The 12,474-nt window shown below is 47.4% G+C and overlaps 1 protein-coding gene across 4 annotated transcripts in view; it reads right to left on the reverse strand.

Moving 5' to 3' along the window:
- The window catches only part of CDH13 (cadherin 13), a 980,082-nt gene that overhangs the window by 86,137 nt on the left and 881,471 nt on the right, over positions 1-12,474 (reverse strand). For all 4 annotated transcript variants that reach the window (XM_070451475.1, XM_070451474.1, XM_020883418.2 and 1 more), the window contains 2 exons: positions 5,054-5,236; positions 1,511-1,764 (listed from right to left, as the gene is read on the reverse strand). In XM_070451475.1, coding sequence (XP_070307576.1) covers positions 1,511-1,764; positions 5,054-5,236 — 437 coding nt within the window. The remainder of the gene's footprint in view (positions 1-1,510; positions 1,765-5,053; positions 5,237-12,474) is intronic.

Below are 12,474 nucleotides of genomic sequence, written 5' to 3' on the forward strand. Positions count from 1 at the left end.
CTTACAGTCTGTTAAGTTACAGATTTCCTGATCTTTCTCTTTGATGTTTAAATTTTGTATTTCCTTTGTCAAATACTATGCAGAGAAAGGGGAAATAAAAGGAGAAGAGGAAAAAAAAAGAATGGCTATTTCTGATTCACATTATTACAGGATTTGGCATTATTCTGTGCTTGTATATAGTTCATTTGCAATTTCAGCAAGTTTTGTCATAAAAATAAACCCTGTTTGGGTTGGAAAATAACTTCTGCCAGCCTGCTCCACGGTCCTGTGGCCAACATGGAGATGGTGGCATGTTTCCAGCTGTTTCAAATCAGGAAAATAAGACACATGTTTATTTGAAGTGTGTCTAATACGTGGTTATCAGTACCTCCTATGAGAAGATTCTGTTCTGGAGGAGGAAGATTAATAACTTCCTTTCGCAGAGACAAGCACACATTTGGACCTGCATGCCAATGTGTCTGCTGTGAAACATCGCACCAGGGAGGGCATCTCGTCTCCACCAGCACGAGATGCACCGCAGATAATGCTCATTTAATTAAATCTCATTATGAAAATCCCTTCTTTTGAAGTACTGGACAGAGCTTAAGGAATGAAGACTAAAAATTTGAACCTTTTTTTTTTTGGCTTGCCAATCATCAGTGGAAAACTCAACCCCAGTGGTGGTGGTTTAGTTGCTAAGTCGTGTCCAACTCTTGCGACCCCATGGACTGTAGCCCTCCAGGCTCCTCTGTCCATGGGATTCTCCAGGCAAGAATCCTGGAGTGGGTTGCCATTTCCTTCTCCAGACGACCTTCCCGACACAGGAATCGAACCTGAGTCTCCTGCATTGCAGGCATATTCTTTTTTTTTTTTTTTTTTTCATTTATTTTTATTAGTTGGAGGCTAATTACTTTATAACATTATAGCGGTTTTTGCCATACATTGACATGAATCAGCCAGGATGGGGAACACATGCAGGCATATTCTTTACCGACTGAGCTAACTCAACCCCAATGGTCCATTTCTAAGTACCAGGTAACATCTACTCCTTCCCCTTAACAGTTCAGAATTCAGAGCACTTAGCCGAGAGCACCGATTTTGCATATTGAACTGCAATGTTTCCATCCTGATTCTTCCGCTACTAAGCTGGGCAGCCTTGAGCAAGTTACTGACCCTCTCTGAATTCCTAATACCCTTAACTGTACATGGAGTTGGTTAAGGGTCTGAGATGCGAGGGGCCCTGGGGGGCAGCTCCTTCCACACTGTGCTTGGCCCCGGCAGAGCCCTGGGAACCTGTGGGAACACAGCCCTGGAGCCCCTCTCCTCCCAGGCTGCTCTGCAACCAGGAACCAGGTACAGGGCCGACCTCCCTGTGTAGTCGGCCTGGTCCCCGTGCCACTGGCCGCCAGCTCTTCATCACGACACAAACTTCCTGCTCAGCCAGGTCGTTAAGCAGTGTAGGTCAATGGTAACCCAGAAGGAAGAGCCACTCCGCCCGCCTCCCGCCTCTGGCAGCAGAGACCTCACCCACCTGATGGTCTGACGCTGCAAGGAGTCGGGGTCCGTGGCATTCACTGTCAGCAGCACGCTGCCCACGGAGATGTTCTCCTGCTTGGTCACCATCATGGGGTCCGGGTAGAAAACTGGGCTCTCGTTGACGTCCAGGACAGTGATGTGGACAGTGGCCGTGGAGCTGGGGCCGTAGGAGACGTCGGGCACCAGTGGGTCCTCGTTTTCCACTTTGATCAGCAGGGTGTGAAAGGCAGAAATCTCATAGTCCAGAGGCTGGAAGGCAGAGAGGGGGGCTCAGCACATGGGTCTGCCACAAAGGGTGGGAGCTTTTGCACAGAGGCCCTCTGACAGCCCTCAGGCCGTGTGGACACTCAGGGATGGATCCAGGTTCTGTGGAGTAAGAAGTTTTATGCAACTTGGGGCCCTCTTTCATAAAAAGAGTATGAAGCATACAGATACTGAGTTAAGTATCTAACTTGGGAGTTGTTGAGGGTTTTAGATTGAGAAATAACCAAAGCGATTACATGAGTCTCAGAGATCTGGGTCCCTAAATTCCCTGATGATGCTGACATTAAAAGCCTTTCCACTTGTAGCCTGTGACCCCAAACTCCAGCATGCCTGCGGGCTTCAGTGGGTGCATGTTATTCTAGTAGAGTGTCATGCAGGCATGACACTTGTCCCCATGACTCAGTGGCTTTATTGCCATTTTCTGGGCAGGGGGAAGCAATGCCAGATACACGGCCATGCCTGGGACAGTCCCACACAGGGCAGCTATTCCACCAACAAGCAGCCCTGCTGAGGCCCTTTCCAGGTGATCGTGCAAAAGGGCTGCTGGTGACTACCCCCTCAGCTGCTGGGTAGACTAACATCAGAGGACATTAGAGACCCACTGTAGACATTATTAATGTGGTGCCCTGCCCACCATAAAATGCCACAGACCACATCCACTCTGCCACTTTCCTTCCAAACCATGAGCTGCAGTGAGGGTGACATTTCCTGTTGATGGGAGTGTGTGTGGGGAGACATTTAGGTGAGACAAAGACACAATTTTTATTTCAGTGTTTACTGGGAAAATGAGTAGCTAACTCAGAAGACCCAAGATGTAATGGATATTCCTGATGGGAGGACGAGACTAAAGTGAGTGCAGGGAGGTGATTCACACTCAACCAGAAGGAAGGGGATGGCAGTGCAGGTTGTAAGGGATCTGGGAACGTGAGGTGGGGGGTGAGGACCGAAAGAGCTCTGTGGGCGCAGGAGGTAGAAGGTGGAATCAGAGAGGATGAGTAGGAGGAGCTTTAGGCAGAGTTACATTAACTTCCATAATAATTACAGCTAACATGCATGCAGCCCACCCCACACCTCTGAAAGGGCACAGATGCACATGTGTGGACACATGCATGGGCACATACATGCACGCACACACACACACACAAAGTGCTGACCTGGAAATACTTCCTGGTAGTAATAGGACTGCCCCTCCGGCCCCCACCTAGAACTCCTCCCAACAGGGTCAGTATTGGGGTGTTAAGCCCTAACAGATAAAAAGCTGTTGGTACCCAGGAGCTATACTGTGGTTCGCTCCCTGGAACACAAGGATAATTTACCACTACATCCTCCTTTCTGATAACAGATCTCGGTCCTTCCCCAGTGGAGCCCCAAATATGCAAGCCCATGAAGGACTCTGCATTTTGGCTAGTGTTCCAGTGACTTGTGTAGATGCTGACACTTCAGACTCACAGCATGGTGGGTCGGAGGGGGACTGGAGGACACTATGCTCCAGTCCAGCTTTGCTTGTATTTTATTTTCCTCAAGCCACAGCAAACACAGGCTGGGAGAACTGTGCTCCTGTAGGGTTTATGTGGGGATGTCTATTTACCCAAGTTTTGTCTTACTGCTGCAGGTCTGGAAAACTGCCTGCCACCTTTTATGGACACTGGATGAGATGCAGACAACAGCCAGAGGCTGTGTTATTTTACGGTTTTCACGACTTTGAAACTATAGCGCTGAGCGTAGGAGGGCAGTGTCAGGATCTCCTGGGAGTCCTGACGAGGGAAGAGGAGTTGGGAACTCGCAGAGCTGCTCTTTGCAGACAGATGATTAGGGTTCAGTTTGGACGAAGTTCTGAAAAGGGCAGGCTTGAGAGAAACCCAGAGCCCTTGTCCTCCCAACAAAGTGGGAAGCATCTCTAAAATCTGACATTCTTAGTGGTTCTGGGTCCTACTCCCAGCAGCATTATGTAACTTTGCTGATGCAAATGTTTATATAGCCTGGCTATATAGCCCACCCCTAATATGTCCATGTTCTAATCCTTGGAACATGCGACTGTTAACTTACATGGCAAAAGGGACTTTACAGATGTGATTAAACTACAGACCTTAACTGGGGACAGAATCCTGGATTACTCAGGTGGGCTCAATGGAACCATAGGGATCCTTGAAAGAGGGAAGCAGGAAAGTCAAAGGAAGGAGCAAATGTGGTGATGGAAGCCACATCTGTGGGCTCAGAGTCAGAGAGGAAGATGCTGGGGTACTGCTCTGAAGATGCTGGAAGGGGCCACGAGCCAAGGAATGCAGGCAAGCTCCAGAAGCTGGAAAGGGTGAGGACACATCAATTCCACTTCCCCGGCTGCCCCTGGAGCCTCCAGCAGGAGCCAGCTACACCACCTGCAGCCCCATGAACCTGATTTCGGACTTTGAGTCTCCATATCGGTGGTCGCTGTCACAGCCACTGGAAACACACACAGGCACCAAGTGCCCATCACGTGTGAGCTGGCGACTTTCCACAACAGCCTGGAGAGGTGGGTGGTCCCGGCACCCCCGTTTCACAGACGAGGAAACAGGCACAGAGAACAGTTAGCATCTCAGCTGAGGGCACACTGGGGGTAGGTAGCAGCATTCCTGCTTTGCCTACTCACATGGCTGCCATAAATACAGCTGCTGCCTGCTTCCCAGGCAAACTGCTTCAGCCCGCAGAAAAGAGGCTGTATTCCACAGATGTCCTGGTCTGGCCGCAGCTCTCCCAGAACCTCCCAGACCCCTTCCTCCAGGACAGGGGGACCACCAGCCACTCATGGTCTGCTGCCACCCCTCCCTCCCACTTTGCTAAGCCCTCCCTTTCCACTGTGGTCCCACTTCCTTCTTGGACTCCCTGCAGCAGAGAGCGGTCAGCGTGCAGGGCCACGTGCTCACAGGCAGTTTCACACTGAGGATCAGCCCGTGTGTGTAACTATCTGCTGTGTTTAAGAGAGTAATCCAGACTCTGCTAAGAAAGACTGAGAGGAAATGTGATAATCCACAATTTGAGTATGGATCCTTAGAAAACCTTCACAGGTCCCATTTTTGCATATGTTTGATAACTAACTATCAAATGTCTGGAGAATGTGTTTTAAGGTTCCACGCACGTGGAACAGGCTAGTTTTAAGGCTGTGAGGGTAAAAGCATTCCCTCAAGCAGGAGACTTTCTCTACTTTAGTTCTGGGAGGGGGAGACTGGGGCTGATTTATCCTCAGCTGGGGGCCCTGGGTGCTCAGGCAAGGAAGAAGGAGCACTGGAGGCACCCTTACTTTGACGACGGAGAGCATCCCCTCGTTGGTCTCCGGGTTGGTATGGATCTCGAAGCTCTGCCCCGGGTTCCCATTGATGATGGTGTAGGCGGCCCTCCATGCACCCGTGGTGGGGTCGTCCTTGTCCTCAACTGTCAAGTTGACAATAACTCCCACGGCTCCTTCCTCAACTGTGGCTTGAAACTGTAAACAGACAAAGCAGACCATAACTGTCACTGTTTTGGGAACAACAACAACGACACAGCGAAGACCATCGATGGCGCTCTTAGGACATGCTTGGTATGGGGCACGTTACCCCTAGCATCTCTTTAAACAATAAAGCAAAACAGCAAGACCATGATGTGGTGCTCTGCCAGTAGATGACAGGCATTGGGTTCTGGCAGCCTTACGCGGGGCCATGAGGCTGAATGCTCATCAGAGGATATTGGCCAGGGCTGGCCTGGACTCACTGGAGGTGAGGGTTGGGAGAAGAGCTGTGCCTTCTCTGGGCTCCCTTCCTTCTCCCCACCTGGATGCAGATGACCACAAGGCTCAAGAGGAAGGTGGAGCCAAAGAAGGGATGGTGCTAGGGTCCCTGAGGCACCATGAGGAGGTGGACGGAAGCCTGTCCTGAACTGCTGTTGAGTGAGACCTGGACTTGGATTGAGTTTGAGCCTTTATGTATTTGTTCTTGCAGCTCTGTTACTGAATGTGAGTCTGTGTGTCCAATGCACAGTGAGGCCAAACAACATCAAAATGTCAGAGGCTGGAGCAGAGACACGTTTATTGAGGGCCCTGCAAGGAGACGGGTGGCTCATGCCTTAAAAAACTGCAAACTCCTGGAAAGCTGTCAGCAAAACCCTTTTCTAGGAAAGGTGCAGGAGGGGCATGGGTAGTTGTGGCAAATGTCTTGCTGTCAGATCCTTTGCTCTTGAGGTCAGGTGTTCCTGTAAACCTCCACCAAAACAAATGTTATTCTCTGTTCTGACAAGTAAGGGCAAGGTATGAAGGCTCAACTTTCACCCCTTGAGGTCTGGGGCCTGGGTTAGAGGAGGGGATCCCTCTGAGGAACAGTTACCCCCCATACCTTCATCCAGCACCAAGCACAGGTCCTCCCACCAGCACCCAGGCCTAGCTGAAGAGGCAGATCTCAGTTGGCGTCTCCCTCAGGGCCTGGTCCTCAGACCCTGCCTGGCTGTCATCACGGGGGCAGCCAGGAGCCCAGGACCCAGCTAGCCCTCAGGGTCCTCAGGCCGCCCAAATACAGTGGGGGGAGGGGCGGGTCCTGGGGACCCACGCAGACAGATGGCTGCTGCCATTAGGTACTGGAGAAAGGGATGGGAAAGAGGTTCCCGATGCCTCAAAGCCTGGGCCTGGCCAGTGGGTGGCTGTGGCGAGGGCTCTGGAGCCCTGCAGAACACGGCCCCCAGCCTGTCCCCCGGGACCCCCAGCTCACCGCCAGCCAAAGCCAGGGAAGGCCTTGGGGAGAAGGCTGCTCATGCTCTCCCTCGGAGGACACCATCCGGCCAACAGCTGGCCTAGTGGGACCTCTAAGGCCATGCTAAGGGCCTTGTGCTAACCCTCAGAGCTTAAGGTCTCATGGTAAGTTGCACAGAAATGACTGCACGGCCGCCTCTCCCCTGGTACAGCCCCAACCACCCTGAGGACAGGTGACCAGATAACAGAGCGCTCTTGCTCATACGCGGAAGGGCTGGCATTGAAGCCCTAGAGTTTGACTCCGGAGCATGACTGTACCATCTTCCCTAATGAAGGGAGCCAGCTTCATCCTTCCCACCCCTGGCCCAACCTAGCAGGACTTTAGAAAAGCATTTTCTAAGGAAACACATAAATCAATTGTTTGGAGCTTTGTTGTAACTATGTTTTTATTGTAATACATCTCAAATGTTTGTTGCAAGTAGGTATGGTGAAAAAATAAATCAATAAATGAAAAATCAGCTTTCCCATAGACTGCGTTTCACACGCCATCATTATTAGCACATTCCTTTGAGCTGGAAGCATAAAGTATTGTTTTTGTGCTTACCTCCGATACACTACAGGTGAATAGTAATCCGTTTGCAAATATTTTATAAGCAAGTAATACCAATAAGCTGACAAGAAGAAGAAGAAATATCCTAGAATTTCAATTAGTAGGAAAGAGAACCTAAAGACAGTAAGACAATGTCAGAAGGCCCTGATGTTCAAAGAGAAGTAATTTGAGAAATGAAGTCCCGAAAGCGGTGGCTGATTAATTGACTTGCAAATCATTAATCAAAAGCCGTAATCTTGATGCCTTGGGGGAGACAGGCTGGGGATGGGAACTCATTCATCTCTCACACCTCGGTGAACCTGGGTAGGTTGTCTCCCTTCCCTACAAGCAGTGCTGGGAAATTCTTAGAACACACACACCGGATGGAGAAGAGCTGGAGTGAAGGGGATATGGAGGGTGCTGTCACACAGAAATAGCTCCAGGAGACAATGATTTTGACCGGATTCCTCTGAGTCTTGTTTAAGTTAGTGTTGACTTCTATCTTCCCTGCATTCTCAGAAAAATTATGAAATTCCAGAGCTTGAAATCAGACTGGTGGTTCATAGTCCTGTTAGAGTCTCCTTGAGGGCTTTTTAAAAACACTTTTTTTTCTTTTTTAACTAACCCTATTCCAATTTAGTTGGTCTGGGGCAAGCCTGGGATTCAGTATTTTCTTGACCTGCACAGATAATTCTATTGATAATATGCAGTTTGGGTGGAGAAGCAAGACAGTTCAAGGCCAAGAATGACTGAGGTGAGGACGTGAGAATTCACCCTGTGTACTGCGAGGCTGCCTGGGTGCCGTGTTGAGCGGCCGGCAGCGCATCTGGGGACAGCAGGAAGGAGTGCTGTGATCGACTACTGCTGTCTGCTCTGTGCCTGGGAGCAGAACATGGCGGCACATGTGCTATCTGACCCTGCAGGTTGCAGAGGAAGAAGCGGGCTCAGAGGAGGAAGGAACAGCGTGGTCCAAAGTCACCGCGGGAGCTGCAGGTCACATCCAGATCTGGACTGCAGTAACGTCTGCTTTCCACCAGTTGTTACTCACACCCACGCAAGATCCCCATTGCCTGCCCCAGCCCACCGAGGGTCGTTAGAGAAGGATTCCCTGAGAACTGAAGGAAGACGAGAAGTTAGTGAGGTGAAAGGTGAGAGTCTTCCTGGATCTGGAAGGGCAGGTGCAGAGGCCGGTGGTGGAGGGAGCACGGGGCAGAGGGGAGGTGTGTGTGGCTGGAGAGAACCCTCTGCTCTTGGACTATGGAGGAGGAGACAGTCAGATGATGCAGAGCCTTGTGGGCCAGGGAAAGGCGTTTAGAGTTTACCTTGAGAGCAAAGTGAGGTCTAATCAAGGAACTGGAATATGTTTAAATCAACTCCTGAGAGAACTCAGAAAGAAAAATCTTTAAATATAGAAAACATTCAATACAATTATTATAGTCTCTATTAAGACCATTATCTGATTCTTGCATAAACTATAAAGCCAGTTTCCTTAAGCATCCATTTAGAAACTCATTACTGCTTAATTAAATACTCATTCTATTAATTCTATTCAATGTTTTAACCCCATTATGTAATTCAGAATGGAAAATTAAATAGATTAAAACGAAAGAGTACCATTTTATATTTCTAGAGCAATGCTCACTTTGTGATTTAAAAACAATAGAAAGACATTAATTTACCATACCAGAGCAGGAGGAATTATTGATTATAACATTACTTCGTTTAATTGGAAAAAATAGATAAAGTTACTTTCTGTTAAATTGTGCTGTAAATCAAGTACGAGATGTGAAACATGTTTTCACACAGTGTGGGAGACTGGCTTGGGACATACTGAGTTTCATGAGCTCTGTCTTGCAATTCAGAGCTGAGTTATTTCATTTTCTTTTCTGTGATATGGTGAGGTGAGTTCTGTGATGGACACTTAGGAAGAGACCACCTAGACTTGCCACAAAGGTCATTCATCACCAGGGGACGAGGGACTTGCATTTTAATTTACACTGAGAATGTATGTTCTTCCTCATAGGGCAAAGAGTTTCTTGTTAAGGTTAACCAGAAGATGGAAATGCTGGTCAGCAGACGAGAATGCCACATGTGGGGAGAAGTGACAGCTCATGACTTTAAGGGACAGGACACCAGCAGGCCTGCTTGCTTGATTGCTGGAGTCCAGGTTCATGAGCTGCCAACCCTGCAGTTTCATGGAGAACTGATGCTGAACTTGAAAGGACGGGATATAGTTGGCTGGGCCCTGGCTTTGAGAAAATTAAAAGATAAGGTCCTAGAAAGTTTTACACACCTAAGTTTCTATTTGTGAGGATAAAAGGGTGATGGAGACATCATTAGAAACTGAGCTTGGGAACTCTTTTATGAGTCTGTATTTACATAAAGGATGCAGCTTGTTGGAAAAAATCTAATATCTGGCTGATAACCTAATGGGTAGAAACCACAATTGCTGTAAATAAGATCATATGTTTAAGGATCTTGGCACAGTGCCTGGCATAGAGTAAGGAATCGATATTTGTTAGCAGTGGTGATGATGATCAATTTCATTCTGTCTCATATCAAATTCTTACTAGTGAACTGGAGAATAAGGCTCAAAGTCCTGTGACTCTTTCTCTTCTTATCACAGTCTGCCTTCCAAAGTGGTTGTTTTGTGTAGATCTCTTATTTCCCTGGATGGGTGTGGAAGAAACTTTTTGCTTTTCAGTCTTATATACCTGACCCTCACACATTTGCTTATCCTTGTCCTGCTGTTTAGCACCAAAGCAAATGATGTTAACTTGTTGCACCCACATTTAGAAGGGACAGCTGCACCGGATATCAGGTTTCCTTCTATCTGTAATTAGGATTCATCTTGGGACAGAAAGATGCAAGACCTTGCTTAAATAAGTAGTCATTAAATGTCTACTGAATGTCAGGGAGTCTGCCAGGCACAGGATGGACAGCAGTCAATGAGAGGGACACCATTCTCTCTCCCCTCAGGGGCTTATAGCTCAGGAGACTGACACATTCTCTCCTGGTCACCCCCTTTCTTTACACATGCTGCTCACCCATGGCATATCCAAACAGTTAGATTTCTACCATTTCTCCACTGTCATACATCCCAGATTGCACCTGTGGCCAATTATGGATGCATCTGTGTTTGGACATGATTTAGTTTCCAGCTAGTGGTCATGTTAATAAACGGTGCTGGGGCCACTGGATAGCCAGGTGGAAAAACAATGGATCTTGATCCCTACCTCATGCCAAATAGAAACTGTGAAAGGTAAAACAATAAACGTTTTAGAAGAAAACATGGGAAGCTATTTTAATTCAGTTCACAGATAATGTTTATATGTACCTTATATATATCAGTTCAGTTCAGTTCAGTTCATTTGCTCAGTCATGTCCGACTCTTTGCAACCACATGAACCGCAGCATGCCAGGCCTCCCTGTCCATCACCAACTCCCGGAGTCCACCTAAACCCATGTCCATTCAGTGGGTGATGCCATCCAACCATCTCCTCCTTTGTCGTCCCCTTCTCCTCCTGCCCTCAATCTTTCCCAGCATCAGGGTATTTTCAAATGAGTCAGCTCTGCGCATGAGGTGGCCAAAGTACTGGAGTTTCAACTTCAATGTCAGTCCTTCCAATGAACACCCAGGACTGATCAAATATATATGTAATATAATGTAAAATATTTAAAATACATATAATGTAAAAGTATAAAAGGTAAATGTATACATAATGTGCATACAACATATGTATATATAACATGCACACAATATAACATAGATAATATTTAAATAAAAATTTAATGTGTAGAGTTCTACACAAAGTTTATTCAGTATTTTAAGAAGACTTTATGTCCAGGAAGTGATTAGCAAGAGAGACCCACAAGGGACTCTGAATTGCTTGACTGAGGACCACCTGCTCATCTGCCAGCCCTCAAGATAACTGTACCTACTAAGTCCTTTCAGCTCACACTCCCAATGTGCCTCGTCCACACGTCCTCTGCTCCCCATTCCTGTCTTATTTGGAGCAAATCCCAGACATGTCACGGAATCTGTAAACATTTCAGTGTTTATTGCCAACAGTTAAAAACTCTCTTTAAGAAAACAGAATCAAAGTCTTTCCTTGATCCAACTAACATTAATTTCTTATACTGACAATTACTGGGATTTCTTTTGCTTCACTAAAAGTACTTGCACGCTGTCTCTATCGTGGGTGGAGAGAGTGTCGTGTAGCCGTGGTAAAGGGCAGTTAGTGATGCACTTCTTAGGAGTTCCCACAAGCATTTTCTCAGTTAAATGTTTCAAGCTACCTTGACTAAATATGTGAGGAAATGGAAAAACTGAACATGGAAAGAGTTCCATGATAATAACGAATAGCAGCTCAACGAAAAAGAAACATGATCTGAGTGGAGAGGACTCTCCGTGGTTCCTGGCCTGCAAGGCAATGTGGTTCTTGGTCTGGGAGAGCAGATGCACACATCTTTCAGTGCGTGTGGCCCACCAGCCCTGGGGAGCCCTGGGCTGGGAGGAGAACTGTGTGCCTCTCAGGAGGGCTGTGTCCAGGGTGCTGTTCCAAAGAGAGGAGAGTCCAAGTGTCCCCCAGATGCAGGGGGATGAGCCAACAGGCAGGAGGGGGAAACAATATTTACTGCGTGCTCTGGCAGAAAGTGTCTTCCCGCCCCTTCAGGGCACCCTCTTTTGTGTTGGTTCATTTTCTTGGCGGAGAAAGCCATCTTCAGGGCTGCTGCTGACACAGAGGGGGTGCTGAGTACCCGACTTCTGAGGAAGATGCCTGGCCAGGTTCTGGCTCCCTAGGTGCCCAACAGCCCAGCAAGTTTGGTTTGCACACTTCCTCCACACGACCTCACCTACTGAAGTTTCTCAAATCTGCCAATTACAGACCCACGATGCAGCTAAAAAAGTGAGTTTTTAGGAAGAAGTAACTCAAGTACTAAAACATGCTTTTTCTCCTCAGAACAAAAGGAAAAGGCAAGAGTCACTGAAGACTGGCAGAAAAACAGTGCTGTTGGGCAGGGTTCTCAAACCATGTTCCTCAGAACACAGAGAGATGGTGCAGGAGTCCCACCAATGGATCAAGTGTTTTCCTCTAAACAAGAAAGACAGAAACTGCCCAAGGAATCTGTTCACCGTATTTTATCTGTTTTGTATATTAGAGCTCTTGTCTAAGATTTTGCTTGGAAAAATTTTTGCAGCTGAAAAGAAATTTGAAAAGCACTGCCTTAGGGAACTGATGAAATAAATATTACATTTGATGGTGAGAGAAAAACAAAAACCAAGGAACAAATATGCCTGCATTGTTTTTTCTCCAAATGCCCTGCGTGGAAACTTTATTTCATCTGACATTAACATCTCTCCTTCAGTTGAGCTTCTCATCTTAAAAAAAAAAAAAAAAAGGCCAAATACATA

The sequence above is a fragment of the Odocoileus virginianus genome, chromosome 20 (genome assembly GCF_023699985.2).
Source record: "Odocoileus virginianus isolate 20LAN1187 ecotype Illinois chromosome 20, Ovbor_1.2, whole genome shotgun sequence".
NCBI lineage: Eukaryota > Metazoa > Chordata > Mammalia > Artiodactyla > Cervidae > Odocoileus > Odocoileus virginianus.